The sequence below is a fragment of the Musa acuminata genome, chromosome BXJ2-1, assembly GCF_036884655.1.
Source record: "Musa acuminata AAA Group cultivar baxijiao chromosome BXJ2-1, Cavendish_Baxijiao_AAA, whole genome shotgun sequence".
Lineage (NCBI taxonomy): Eukaryota > Viridiplantae > Streptophyta > Magnoliopsida > Zingiberales > Musaceae > Musa > Musa acuminata.
This window is the reverse complement of record NC_088338.1, coordinates 2,567,254-2,582,759: the sequence shown is the minus strand read 5'-3', so window position 1 is coordinate 2,582,759 and position 15,506 is coordinate 2,567,254. Positions and strand designations below refer to the sequence as shown.

General features: G+C 38.4%; 2 protein-coding genes across 3 annotated transcripts; one reads left to right on the top strand and one right to left on the bottom strand.

Moving 5' to 3' along the window:
- The first annotated feature begins 2,162 nt into the window (after window positions 1-2,162).
- On the top strand, window positions 2,163-6,538 carry LOC103986912 (probable glycosyltransferase STELLO2). Of its 2 annotated transcripts, XR_671828.3 has the most exons (4): window positions 2,163-4,245; window positions 5,581-5,707; window positions 5,795-6,331; window positions 6,422-6,538. XR_671828.3 is itself a non-coding variant. In XM_009405061.3 (3 exons), the coding sequence occupies exons 1-3, from the start codon at window positions 2,504-2,506 to the stop codon at window positions 6,269-6,271; spliced, it is 2,346 nt and encodes a 781-aa protein (XP_009403336.2). In that variant the 5' UTR covers window positions 2,163-2,503; the 3' UTR covers window positions 6,272-6,538. The 2 variants fall into 2 exon arrangements, 1 of the variants encoding a protein (XP_009403336.2); XM_009405061.3 differs by having other exon boundaries at window positions 5,795-6,538.
- Window positions 6,539-10,347: 3,809 nt separating this feature from the next.
- LOC135598414 (serine/threonine-protein kinase-like protein At3g51990) lies at window positions 10,348-12,188 on the bottom strand. The gene has a single exon (XM_065092165.1). The coding sequence runs from the start codon at window positions 12,098-12,100 to the stop codon at window positions 10,499-10,501; it is 1,602 nt and encodes a 533-aa protein (XP_064948237.1). The 5' UTR covers window positions 12,101-12,188; the 3' UTR covers window positions 10,348-10,498.
- Window positions 12,189-15,506: the final 3,318 nt, after the last annotated feature.

Here is a 15,506-nt window from a genome sequence, read left to right as displayed (position 1 = left end):
ACTTACCAACTCACATGAAACCGGGCAAGTTCCCTTTATATATATATAAAAAAAACCCTCAGTTTTTTCCGTTTTTTATTTATTAGCGTTTCATTTTCGATTTATTTTCGTAAAACAGTTTTTATTAAATAATAATAAAATAAAAAATAAAATAAAATTATCCCTCAACCTCACTAGCCTATTCATTATATCAATGCATCATTAGTTTCCTCGTAGAATTAATAGTTATAGACAATATGAAAGAGGATACGATGTGAGGGCAACGATGATCATAATAATAAAGATAGGTAAAATGAGATCAAAGAAAGATGAGAGGAAAAGCGACAATGACAAGGCCTTAAGCGATGACAATAATTGATCATGACGACAAAGAAGAAGTGGAGAGAAAAAGTAAAGATAAAATGAAGGTGATGGATGAGACGCAAAAATAATGTGTGAAGATTGCCGCAACAAAGTGGAGGCAACTATCAATAGAGTGAATGCTAGATATAATTTTATCTTTTAGAAACTAATTATTGTTTTGTGAGAATAAATACAAAAAAAATAGATAAAAAGTGAAAAAGGTTTTTTAGAGAAATTTATTTCAGAAACCCCCCTATTTTATTTTTTTTTTATTTTTGAAGGTCTTAACATATTTTCCTTCAAAGTTTTGAAATATCATACTTACTCCTCTCCTCTAAATTTAATATATTATATGTATCCTTCCAATTAAATATTACATATTTATCCTTTTTAAGCAATCAATATAAACGTGCGACTATCTTGGTTTTGAACAATCTAATCGAACTCAATATAAAAAAAAAAATCCTATATGTATAAAACCATTCTCATTAAGAAAAAGTATTTAAATTTTTAAATAACTAAAATATATCTTATCAATTTCACTAATTATTTTTTTCTTTTTCAAACTTAAATTTAAAGGAATAATTTTAATACTAAAAACAAAAAAAGAATATGCATCCTCTTAAAAAAATTAAAAATAAAAAAAATATTATACTAAAATGACGTAAATGACGTTCATAATCAGATCTGAGACATATGATTTATGTAATAATATACTAATCAATTCGAATATCTCAATATTTTTTTAAAAAAATTACTATATCATTCCATTGTTAGGAAATCAAAAGGAGCATCAGGATTGGTAAAAAATTGATTTGAAAATTTATTACCTCATCTTAATGGAGCTAGCTTAGATGTGTTTCTTATCTTATTTAGAGCAAAATTTTGAGACAAGATATTGACTCAACATTTTTGTATATGATATATCTTAGTTAAAACAACCCATTGGCTAAATGATAGTTTATCTAATGGAGTTAGTTGGTTTTGTCTAAATCATACGGTACTTTTAGGTGTCCGTCCGTAAAAGTTAAACTCCCTGAAACCTCTCATGGTCCTTTAGGACATACAAAAGAGAAAACGGGTTGGAGAAAATATCTAATTTGGGATCCATAAATAAATATTTCAAAAAACACTTCTTAACCAATGTAAATTATAAACAAATTTTACAAACTCTAAATGATTGTATAACAAAAAAATCAAAATGATCCACTAAGTACCGATGAAATTAGATGATGTGCAATTTTATCACCCCTAATTGCCCAAACATTTAGATTGGGTTCGAGAGAACACTATACTTGCAACTTGCAACTCGAAGTCAAAATAGATCCATCAGGATGTTCTAAAATGTAGTTTGAGCCCACTGGCTGACTTCCAAAAGTCACAAGTGGCCAGTGACTGAACATTGTGTAGCTTCAGTTCAAAGTTGCCTGTGAAATCCCTCAGGCTTTCCTTTGTAGCATGAGGAACAACTCTGAAAAGGATGGATATTAATTATATTGGACTAGTGGTTAGTTTTTTATTAGGTAATATTTTATATAGCAAAAATATTTATTAGCTAATTTAATTGATAAAACTTCAATTTAATCTCAGACTTTCTTTCTTTTCGAGGTGTAATTAAAGAGAGGATAAGAAAAAAGAAAAGAAAAAGAGAAGATGGAATGATTCGATTAATCAGTTTAACATAAAAGTGAAAGTAATATCAAAAGTATATTTATTTATTTAAGAAAAAAAATCATTTGTAATTTTTCAACGGAAGGATGTCATATGAATTAAAATTCATTTGCAATTTAACATTGATTCCCGAGTTTGGACCAGCCAATGAAGGCTGCAATGAAGATCCCAGCGACTGCAAAGACGACTTCGACCGGATAGGATACCAGAAAGCAATTTGCGAGCTCACGTCGTAGGCCAGAGAAAGCGACGCTTGAACTGCAATCTTCCGTCTGTCCGCAGCAACAACTGCGTTGCCTCCGCCACCCTACTTTAGCCTGAAGCCAAAGGGAGATCGGAGGAGGAGGAGGAGGAGGAGGAGGACGCGGAGGCGGAGGCTATCGCCATGCCTTCTTTGATCTGTCGGTAGATCTGCGAGATCTTCGGCCTCATTCCCATCTCCGCTAACTAGGCAGTTCCGTCCGATTCGTACCCAATCGGACCGAGTCAAATGCTGGTCCAAGACCGGTCCGGCCCTAAGCCTCCCAAGCCCCTTTCCTCGCCGCTTCCCGCTTCCGACCGTGACCACCATCGCCGCCGCCTCGTGCCTGCCAAAAGCCTCGACTTCTCCACCTGGGCGTCCGACAACCTCTACAAGATCCTTGCCGTCTGCTTCCTCGTCGCCACCGTCGCCGCCATTTTCTTCCTCAGAAGCGCCGGCGACACCGCCGCCCTCCTCTGCTTCGAGAAGACCACCCGTTCCGCTTCGTCCGCCGCTTCCCGGATCATCTATCCCCAGATATCGTGGAACTCCGTTCCCCCGATCAAGCCCCTCGATCCCTCCGCCTCGCCCTATGCCTCCTTCCGCTCCGACCGGTGGATCATCGTCTCCGTGTCCGCCTATCCGACCGGCTCCCTCCGCGCCCTCGCCAGGATCAAGGGCTGGCAGCTCCTCGCCGTGGGCAACTCCGTCACTCCGCCCGACTGGTCCCTCAAAGGTGCCATCTTCCTATCCCTGGATCAGCAGGCCAGACTTGGCTTCCGCACCGTTGACTATCTCCCTTACAACTCTCACGTCCGCAAGTCTGTCGGCTACCTCTTCGCCATCCAACACGGCGCCAAAGTGATCTTCGATGCGGATGACCGCGCCGAGGTCCTGGGCGGCGACCTCGGCAAACACTTCGATCTGGACCTTGTGGGCGAGGCTGCTGCTGCCGCCCCCAAGCACCCTATCCTCCTACAGTACAGCCATGCAGAACCCAATCGGACGGTGGTGAACCCTTACGTCCACTTCGGGCAGAGGTCCGTGTGGCCAAGGGGGCTGCCGCTGGAAAATGTCGGCGACGTCGGGCACGAGGAGTTCTACACCGAGGTGTACAGTGGCCGGCAGTTCATCCAGCAGGGCCTCTCCGATGGTCTCCCCGACGTGGATTCCGTTTTCTACTTCACCCGCAAGTCCTCGGACTTTGAGTCGTTCGACATCCGTTTCGACGAGGACGCCCCCAAGCTTGCGCTGCCCCAGGGCCTCATGGTGCCTGTCAACTCGTTCAACACCATCTTCCACGTACAGGCATTCTGGGGCCTCATGCTCCCCGTCTCTGTGAGCTCGATGGCTTCGGATGTGCTCAGGGGCTATTGGGCGCAGAGGATGCTGTGGGAGATCGGCGGATTCGTGGCCGTCTATCCGCCGACCATCCACCGGGTGGACAAGGCACAGTCGTATCCTTTCGCGGAAGAGAAAGACCTCCATGTGAATGTTGGCCGTCTCATCAAGTTTTTGGTATCCTGGAGATCGAGCAAACAAACACTGTTCGAGAGGATTTTGCATTTGAGCTATGTGATGGCAGAGGAAGGATTTTGGACAGAGCAGGATGTACAGTTCACGGCTGCATGGCTACAGGACTTGCTCGCCATTGGATATCAGCAGCCAAGGCTGATGTCCTTGGAGTTGGACCGACCTCGAGCAAATATTGGGCATGGAGATACAAGGGAGTTCATTCCCAGGAAGCTACCATCTGTGCACCTTGGGGTTGATGAGGTCGGGACAGTAAACTACGAGATTGGGAACCTTATAAGGTGGAGAAAGCACTTGGGAAACATTGTTCTTATCGTGTATTGCAGTGCGCCTGTGGATCGCACTGCTCTAGAGTGGAGATTGCTCTATGGTAGGATATTCAAAACAGTGATAATTCTATCAGAGCAGAGCAACCCAGATCTTGCTGTGGAATATGGTCAGTTAGCTGAAGCGTACAAGTGAGTTCTACTTCTACCATACTAATTTTATCTTTTTTTTTGTATTAAACATAAAATGTTAAACAGCAACATAGCTTGTTACCTTCATCTTACTAGCACTTTCTCAATTTGAATGAGCAACAATTTGAGCTCGATGTCTTTTCTTTTTTGCTTTTAAAATTATAGATCATGGCTGCAAATTCCTCCATCCTTTTATGCTTGTCACTTGTTTATGATTTTGTCAGCTAATGCGTCATTCGAATTAGTAGCATCTTTATCATGTTACTAATCAAGACTTCTTAAGAACTTGACATGGATCCACCTCCAACTCTAACATGACAATCCTTCTGGTGAAAATTGTTGCTAATAAGGTATAATGTATAATTTAACTTGTAAGTCTACCTTTACAAGTATTCCAACTGTATATTGGTAGTATATGTAGCATGTAGTCACTCCAATACATTTAGAGATTTCTTAGGCATGTATTGTGACATATGGTATACAATTAGTCTTAAAAACATATTTTGATTAGGTTATTGAGCCAAAAGAAAAGCAACTAAAATTTAGGATTTTGATTAAGAACTTGTTCTGTTGGTCAAGAAAAACAACTAAAATTTACGATTTTTGTACCATGCTGGTCTGGCCATGAATTAGTATTGGTGCTGGTCTGGGATTTTGGTCCTTGCTTGGAGATGACATGCAATTGTAATACTCTTTATAGCATAGGTAAGTCTTCATAAAAATGGCAGATCATTAACCAATGGTTTAAACCAGCTTCATATGATAATTCTAGCCAAGAATAGTTTGTCTTGCAACTTCATAGTGTTCTTCTTAACTATTTTCTTGGAATATATGATTAGAGCTTCTGTTCTTTTGGTTGGTTTATAAGAATCCTTTATCACTGTGTGACAATCATAGCATGATATCATGGCATCTTATAATTTCCCATGTGCAACTGTGGAATACACTCGGTCATCTTTCTATTCATTTTTACATTACAGAATTATCTTAGGTAATTGGTTTTTGGAAATTCCTATGCCATCAGAATAACCTGGGGCCTTGGTAGTACATAAATACATCAGCAACGCCATAGCATCATACATGTATTTTTGCACTGAAATGCCCCATTATCTTAGACTTCTGGCAAACTTTTTCTTTGGTATTCTTAACCTTAAACAAGATTACTTGTTGTGATATCTTGAAATAATAATCTATTATGTAAGCCAAAAGTCTGGTCCTGTAAACTTATCTATTGTGGTGCTTGGTTTATATTGATGGTTTTCTTCTTCTCTTGTAAAGTTTTTCCCTTTCTCCTTTCTTTGGTGTCTTGATCCGTACTGTGTGATTATCAAATAGGTACTTGCCCAAGGTGTTTAAAAAATTCCAAGATGCAGAAGGATTTCTCTTCCTTCAAGATGACATGGTTCTTAACTATTGGAACCTGCTTCAAGCTGACAAGACAAAGCTTTGGATAACAAACAGGGTAATGATCTCTTTCAATTTGTTTCCCTTTGTTTGTTATGTTCTCAAGGGATGACATATCAACTGGACTTGTGTATGCTACCTTCAGGTCCCTGAGTCATGGGTATTGGTTTCTACCGAAGGAAATGTCTCAGAATGGCATCTAAATCAAGGAAATTTAGTCAAGAAAATTGTCGACAACTTCCCAGTTCATTTTCAGACAAGTTACAAAGAAAGTACCACCGATGGAAGGCTCGTCATCTGCAGTAGCGAGATATTCTATGTTCCTCAAAGACTCGTTACAGATTTCGTCGATCTTGTGGGAATCGTTGGAGATCTACAAATTCATCACAAAATTGCTGTCCCAATGTTTTTTCTGGCAATGGATGCACTGGAGAATCTCGACTCAAGTGCTCTTGCCACGGTTGTTTACAGAACAAACCTGATGGCTAATGATTCGATCACGAGCTATTATACTGCTCAGGTTCCTGCTGTTTATCCACTGAAGGTGCAGACTGAGAATGATTTCGTAAAACTAGTAAGACTCATGGCTTCAGGTGACCCCCTTTTGCTAGAGCTGGTATGATCTATGGATAAACCATCTGGGGGTGGTTGGAGGATGGCTAAAGAGAACAGTGCTGCTTCTGTATGTTGTTCTTCCCTTTTTCTTCTCTTTTTTCCTTTTTTTCTTCTGTGTTGTAATATTAATTTACGGACAACTTACTGCTCCTTTCAGTAACTCAATTTCTGAATCCACGGTGAAGAATCTTGTGGACTACAAGAGAGAGAGATATATATATATGATGAAACTGCTCGCTTCACATGAACTCCGATAACAATTTAGATCATGAAACGTATTTGGCACCTTCTACAATAACAGCTCACTTTTTTTTGCCAGTGCTTTGTAAAATTCCTATCATATTCCTGATGGTGCTTTCTTGACTGAATTGTGTTTCTGTGGTCAACCCCATCTCGGGGGGAAAACCTCTGTGGTCAACATGATCAGGATATTTCTAAAAACGTTTAAAACATCAAATATATATATTTGATTTGATGGTTTCAAACTGAACTGGAATCAGGTTCTGATGACTGAATTCCGAACCGATTGTACAGAGAAAAAAAATTAAAACACAAACCCAAGTCTAATTACTTGGGTTTGAATTTTAATGAAATGATTTAATTTTTTAATTAATTGGAAATGATAATTTTGAAATCGATTGAAACTTCGTATCGTATCGGAGTTTCGAGATTCTTTTGATATAGTACTAAGTGGTACATTTCGATATACCGTTATATATAGATCCAGGTTCTCTTCTTCTTTCTTCTATTTCGATATACCGTTATATATAGATCCAGGTTCTCTTCTTCTTTCTTCTCTTTCGGTTAATACCACCTGGTAACGAGTGATGACGATTGAATTAAGATGATAACGAGGCAAAAACAATACTAATTAATGATACTGTCCAATAACGAGTGGTTTGCATATCAATATGCTGATGGATCGATATTGACGATATGTACCACCGGCTATGGACGGTTTTATTCGAAACTAAAATCCTTATCCGAAACCAAAACCGACTAAAACCGATTTGATTTTGCTTCCAAATTTGGTCGAATCAGAGTCGCCGATTCTGAAACTAGGATCAAGTTTATTTGAAAGCAATCAAAATTAGCAACAGATCCAATTAAAGAAAAATGTAGGCTAAACCTCACTTAAACTTGTAAATACGACACCACTCAAGCTTAAAAACAAGAGTCAGCCTTATACATATTAAGCTAAATCAGGCTACACACGTTAGACTCGACGCCTCCTCATCTTAAAGCTTTAGATTCCAACAAAGAAGAAAAATAAATTAATGATCAGTGATACGGAATTTAGTTTGGTTCAAACTACATTGCTAAAACTGTTGAAATAACAACATAATATTCGTTCTCATAAAAACCAACTTGATGCTCGAAACTAAATCCGAAAACAGTGATGTGCCATTGTGGTCGTCTGATCTTATAATCCCTATTTGTTCAAACTACATTGCTTAGACTGTTGAAATAACAACATAATATTCATTCTCATAAAAACCAAATTGATGCTCAAAACTAAATCCGAAAACAGTGATATGCCAATGTGGTCGTCTGATCTTATAATCCCTATTTACATCTCATTCACTTGCCTCACTAAAAAGAAACATGTAAATCATCCATAAACTGTCATCTATTGATGCGTTAGAATGGCATATATATACATTCATTTTTTCTCAGGAAGAATCAAATCATTAACAATAATTACAGGAACCTAACAATTGAATCACTTACCATATCAGCTCATGATGGAGACACATTTAGCAATAGCCTCATTTACTGTTCATAATCCAGATCATTGAAAATTCATGGCTGGAATGAGTGAATTAACTTGACAGCCATACTGATGCAATAGAAATACCACCTGATACAACTTACAATGCAATGGACATCCTTCATTATATTTTGTTAATTGTGATAATCAAGATAGACCATGCTGCAAATGAATGGCAGTAACAAATTGCCAACCAGGAATTCATGTGTAGCACAATTACTTCAAGGCAAGATAATGACCGTAAAATTAAACAAACAAAACAGAGATTAAAAGAGAAGATAAATTCATAAGCATACTCGGTAAGGGCAACCCAAAATGAATAACAAGGACTAACTGCTGGATTCATACAGTAATATATAAACTTTTCCATGTATTTTTGTCGTAGCATGTTCAAATTCATGCCTACAAAGAACCTGCAGCAAGAAAACTAGATAATGCAATGGCAAGATGCACAAAGAAAATGCAAAATCCAGATTAACACTAGAAACATACTCCATCCAAGAATTACAGATGTCATTTTATGAGGCAACCTTCAGCATCACTTGTGTGACAACAAAATGGTGTACTCAAACCTGAGTCTCCAATTCATGCTGGAGATTAGATAAACATGGGCTAGTTTCAGCCATGTGCTGGCCGGCCTGGGTAAAATAAATAGATGGCCCACCTTGTGACTCAGCATGGCAGCTGGGACACGGACTAATTACAGATTATCCCTTGTAATTAACTACCTTTAGCATCTTGATCTCTAAACTCTCAAAAGTTATATTGGAATATCTATTTACGAAAATGAAACATTTAACCCCGTTTCTCCTTACACCGTCGACTCAGCTGACGAAAATACCACAAGTGCTCAGTGGTAAACCTTACAGTATTTTTGTCAGCAAAGTCGACGACGTGAAGAGAAACGGGGTTAAATGTTTCACTTTCATAAGTATAGGGATCCCAATATAACTTTTGAAAATATAAGGACTAGAATGCTAAAGACAACTAATTACAAGGGAGAATTCGTAATTAGCCCCTATGACACTTGCAACAAGTGCTTGCCACTATGGTGTCCTTGGATGGGCATGTGGCACCCAACTCAGTGCTTGCAGAGACCTAATTTAAACTGGACTCAAGAAACACTAACCCATTACCCAGACATCTTGTTTAAGATTGAACCGAAAAATAATTAGGATTCATCAGGCAAACATGGTCTGATCCTATGGTGCAGAGGATTTCATACGGAATGAACCCTAGTTGTAGTATGAGTGCTCAAAACTGGTCTGAAACCTTCATGACACACGCAAAGGAAGAAGTCCTGTTAGGCATCAAAGTCATACAAAGGCCAAAGGCAGTAACTGGACTTGGTTTTATATTAAGTAGATTGGCTCAAGTTAGAGATTGGCAAGCCTCCAACCCACCAAAGAAAAGAGCAACCAGATTTGTGGTGATTGGCAACCACTTTCATAAATATATATATATATGATTCACCTAGCCCTGTGGCTCACTTGCCATGGTCACAAGAAGAAAATAAAGAACAGAACAGGTCTTGAAAGGGCCAAAAAACCTATGCTTCAGCAGCAGCAGTGAATGGAGGAATTAGGTGATTGATTCCAGTCCTTAACAGCAAAATGTCTAGTTAGAAGACCTATTTTAACAAGTTACGGCTATTGATATGATAAAATATTTCAGGAAATTAATGTAACCTTTGTTAAGTAGGTATCAAGGCACCAGTAACCTATAAATATGAACACCGTAAACCAAAGAGGCATATTGGATGATTGTTATATTTCTTTATACACCAGATATCTAGTTCAATTAGCTTAATTTCTCTCTCTCAAAGCGGATCAAATCATATCATGCCATCAATAGAAACTATCAATTTGTTTACTAAATGATAAAAAAGGTTCATAAACAAACAAAGATCACTCTAAGTACCAAATCAAGAAATTAAAAAGAACAACCTTGAGAATTCTAAAGGTTTCGATGTAACTATGAGCCATTGGAATCACATGGTCATAGAAGCCTGGAAGGTAAGTCTGGCATGTATATAGATCATGAGCACAGAGAGAAAAGCATGATGCTAAATTCAAGTCAAATTAAAATGGGTTAATTCCATGTACTTAAAGAAGAAACCAAAAGAAATATTTCCACTTCTACTCAAGAAATGCGTGAATTAGCTACAGTCAACAAGAATGATAGTTATAGGTAACATAACTAGCCAAATTATAAACAACTACAAAAGAAGTTTCCATTATGAAATTATATCATGCATAATAAACTAAATTAGCAAGATCTGCAGAAGGGAAAGCCACCAAGTACAATGCACATACAAAAGAATAATTCCTACTCTATGCAACAATAGACAAGTTACAACAGAAATAATAATTTGTTTCACCCTAGAAAAAGAAAACTGTTCATTCGACAATGGCATAAATAAACCATAACAAACCCAAGTGGTGGTCATAGGAGATCTCTGCTTCAATCATGAGCCTTCTCATTAATAGTATCAATCTCATTAAATCTCGAAAATGATTTCAATGGCTCCTTTGTCAAAGATCCATTCCTCCTCAATTGCAAAATTGCATCACTGCCATGGAAATCATGAATGACTCGCAGAGTCCTTGCCCTGCTGATAGTAGGACTATTGTTACTAGTCACACCAGCTGCCAACGTTTTAATTAGCTCTCGATCAGGCTGAGCCATGAGATCCAATAGATTTGTACTTCCCCTTGTGTCCTCCAAGAACACCCTCCTTGCGTTCCTCGAAGAACGAGATTCCTTTATAATCAAAGGGGGCTTCTTCACATTAACAGCTATGTCTCGATCCTTGTCAAGTGGCTCATCCTCTCCATGAAACCTTGAATCCGAAGCTGGACTCCGGCCCCGATTGATACTAGTAGAATTCAGCTTCGTCAAGGGCCTCTCCACGTCAACCACCGAGCATGGGTTTCCGACCGAGAGCCCATTCCAAGCTCTCGACAGCACTGTCTTGCTCAACACATTGAGTTGCTCCACGACCTCCTCCATGGATGGCCGCATTTCCTTGTATGACCGCACGCAGCTGGCAGCCAGTGTCGCAAGCTGCCTCCTCGCCACTGGGTCCTTGGGCGGCCCGATCCTTGGATCAAAAAGCGTTGAGACCTTCCCCTTTCTCAACAAGGGGACGGCCCACTCCACGACTGACGGCGGGGAGTGGGCAACATCGATTGCCTTCCGGCCGCTCATGATCTCCAGAAGTAAGATCCCGAAGCTAAATACGTCCGTCTTGGTGCTCAGGTTCTCAGGCGTGACGTAAGAGGGGTCGAGGTAGCCGAGCGTGCCTGCGGGAGGCGTGGAGCGGGCGGAGGGGAATTTGGTATCCTCATCGTCCCGGAGGGCGAGACCGAAGTCCCCCAGCCGAGCGTTGAAGCTCTGATCGAGCAGTATATTTGCCGACTTGACGTCGCGGTGGATGACGGGCGGCTGCACGGAGTGGAGGGTGAGAAGGGCTTTGGCAGTCTGGAGGGCAAGCCGGATGCGGCGAGCCCATCCAGGCGGGCGTGGATTGGAGTGGAGGAGGTCGTAGAGCGTGCCGTTGGGCATGAACTCCACCACCAGAAGCCGCTCTTTCCGATCGGAGGCGGAGGGGGTGAAGCCGATGAGGTTGACGAGGCGGGGGCTGCGGATGCCGGCTAGGATCTCGATCTCGTTCTCGACCTCGTCGCGAGCAGTGGCCGCGGCGACGGAAGCAGCCGGCAAGGGGGAGCAGAGATGGTGGGGACGGCGGGAGGGGCGCTTGACCGCGACCTGGCGCCCGCCGCGGAGGACCGCCTTGTAGACGGCGCCATGGCTGCCGCGGCCGAGGAGGACGTCGTCAGAGAAGTTGCCCGTGGCCGACTCGAGCTCTCGGTAGGTGAAGTGGCGGATACCGGGGTGGTGGGCGAAGTCGCCGGCTTCTTCTTTCGGTGCCGACAAATTTGTGAGGTTGTTGGTGCTGTGCTTCTTCTTTCGGAGGGGCTTGTGGGAGCTTACGTCGGAGGAGGAGATAGAGCGGCAGGTGGCGACGGAGGAGTCAGCACGGCACGAGAGGTAACCCATCATCGAGATGGAAGACGAGGAACCGGATGGGGCTTTAGACGGCCGTGACGGATGAGCAATACAGCAACAGGAAAGCAGAGGCCAAAACAATTTAGCTAAGGAAGGCAAAAAATGGGAGAATAAAATTATATATATATATACGCTACAAAACCTATAATTCTAATTCGCACTTTGTAATTATCGCTAATACAGGTTTAATGATTCATTATTCCTTAGTTAATGAGGATGTCGATGACAAATAACTGGGCGCCAGCTGTCCCACATTGGTTTCTAGTGTATGTTCTTTTATTGATGGACAAGAATCTTTATTGTTATTATGAAGAGGAACACATTGTTTTCTGATGAATATTTTCCCAGATAATAATATTTTTATTAAGAAATAGAAATCAGAGAAAAGTGTTTTGGTAATTTGAATTCCACTTTCTCTGAGAATTAGTTCGAAGCAATTTACTAAATATTTTTAACCTGAAAAAGTACTTTTACCTAAAGTCTTTGGAGGCATATTTGCCGAGATCATGAATGGCATTTGCTTGCTGACCCTTTCAATAGTTCACTTTTCAGTGTAATAGACTTTCCCATATGGAGAATTTTTTTTGTAAAATGTATTAAAATGTTGATCACATTATGTTATGACAAACTTATGTGAAGTGTTTTTTGAATTTTGTATTTGAAGTTGGCTATGCTTAAATATTAATTTTTTTTATATAAATGCTATTGTTGATAAATGAATCTGATAGTCTTTTGTTAAATTATTGTGATGTATCCCAGCGGTTGTAAAGTATAATCATAGATAAATCATCTTATATGTTATATAATTTATTATTGTGGTTGTCATCCATGCCATAAAATATAATTATATTTTATTTAGAAAATATTATTATAATTATTTTATATTTATTACTGTGATTGTTTATGCAGGATAAGTATGATTTATTACTGTGGTTAGCATTATTGATTGTTGGGTTAAATAATTTAGAGCTAATTATATATTATCCCTTAGTTAATTACTTTTACTATATTGATCTCTATACTTTAAAAAATTATATTAGCATCTCTATAGTTATAGATGACAACCCCATTAGAGGGCCACAAGTAACTATTGTGGATGAGAAGAATGTCAATGAGAGATGAGGATCGCTCTACATTTGTGTTTGGGTCGATACAATTGTCGAATTGCGAAAGGACCACTGATGTAGATATCGAGCAGTATCGCTCGATAACTATGTTGACGCTAACAATGATACAAATCGATGCCACTTGATAATTGCATCGATATCGATGCAGATGCAAGGTAGCCTCACCTATCTCTCTTTATCCACAACAATCACTCGCGGCTCCCAACAGCATCGTTCGCCACCACCAACTGAAACATTAAATTTTTTTTTTAAATTTTTTTAGTTTCATATTTTCATTAGTAAAACCGACGACATTAGGATAAATAAATCTATACATTTCACTAGAGATGAGTCTAAGGTAACTAACTAAGCGAATAATATTTAATTAGTCCAACAATTTATTATTATGGTTGAGTTACACAGTAATAAATAAATATTTACTTAAAATTGTAAAATCATCTTTTCACGGTGGCACCTATTGCCATTCTTCCTCACGCAATGGTTCTTAGTAATATATAGGTAAGAACCACAAGAAAAAAAATTATTTTACTGTAGTGTTTCTTCAAATCATTTGAGGATGCTTGAAGAACTCAACAAATTAGAACATGTATAGGGGATGGAAGAGGTATGGAATCAAAGAAAGAGATGGAAGAAGAGTGTAATAGAAAGAATAAATGATGGTTATGGTAAATATATTTTATACTCGTATGTTTGTCTTTCCCTTCTTATAAAATCGTCGCATATAAGATAATTATAATTATGGTTTTTAAAAAATATAGTTAAAACTTGAAGTTAAAATGATATTTTTAAAATACAATAATTATTGCTTTTTTAAATTACAGTTACTTAAAACTACTACCAGATTATTATTATTCAATGTAGCATGATAGTAATCGGATAAACTTGGCCTACAACGATTTTGGCTCCGACCAACATCGACGATGTAATTCTTTATTATTATAATCATGGCAGAGATATAAACTAGTGCATGCATTAATAGAAAAAGAGCTCTCATGTTGATTTGGATGATGATATGGCCTTTAATAATCCTAATTATATAAATATCAATTTAATTCTCAAGTGTTGGGAGGCAAAACTAGTAACATCCTACTCAACTCAATATAGTTCGGATCCACAATTGCAAGGAGAAAGAGATGTCATTGATGTGTCTAAAATTTTTTCGAGATTCAAGATGAAAGCGCTGGTATGTCCCGAGATAATATGTAAAAAATCATGACTGTATATGAGTTTCTCGATTCGATCTTTATGACGCTCAAGTTAGTCTTAAGGTGATGGATCTAAATAGTAAAAAATATATGGTATCGACTGTTATATTGAAAATAACTTTTATACTGAATAAAAAGGTTAAATATTTTATAAAATATTTTTATAGGGGATAATCTGTAATCATTCATTTTGAAATAGGATATATAGCTCACGTAAGTTTTATCCTCCCGATGTCAATTAAGTGTTCTGAAAGTATTCTGAAAGTTTTATCCTCCCTTTTGAAATTATATATATATATATATATTTATTGATAATTTTTTTCTCTAAGTGTTCTGAAAGAAAACCCACTTACTAATTTACTACTTCACCAGTTTTATTAAACCACCTGATACACTCAAAACAGCCCTTTTATGCATGAGTGTTAACCTAAAACAAGATATATTCCAAAGTGTTTAATGTGATCATAATGACCAAAACATTACCTAATACAGTTGCCTAAAACAAAAAAGGTATCCGAGGCACCACTTAATCACTTTCTAAATTAGGAAACAACGGTTATAGTCTCAAGACAGATATTACACTATAAAACAAACAAAACCTTTAGCTTGAAACACAATAAGGACAGATGATTAAGATTTATTTTAAATATATAGATCTAAATTTAAGATTAAATGAGAAAAATAAATATTTTGTTATCGTTTATTTCGAAATATGCTAATATATTCCTAATCTTCATTTAAAACAACTCACACTTTAATATAGTAAAGTCAATAATTACGATTGGTGGGGTTTTAAACCAATTAAAATTCAATTATAATATTTTTATTGCTTATAGTGTTTCGATTCATTGACTAGATGAACCCAAATACATGTATCTTTCCGTGTGCATTTTTGACTCAGTCTTAGATTCTTCAACTCTCTCACTTTCTCAATAATATTATATTAAATAATCATCATCGATACGAATTTATTATATTAAGATTTTTTATAAGAATTTTTGTCCTTCTTTATTTTTAAATGTGTCAAACCTTCACAATACTCATCCACTCAAATCCCCACATGAATTA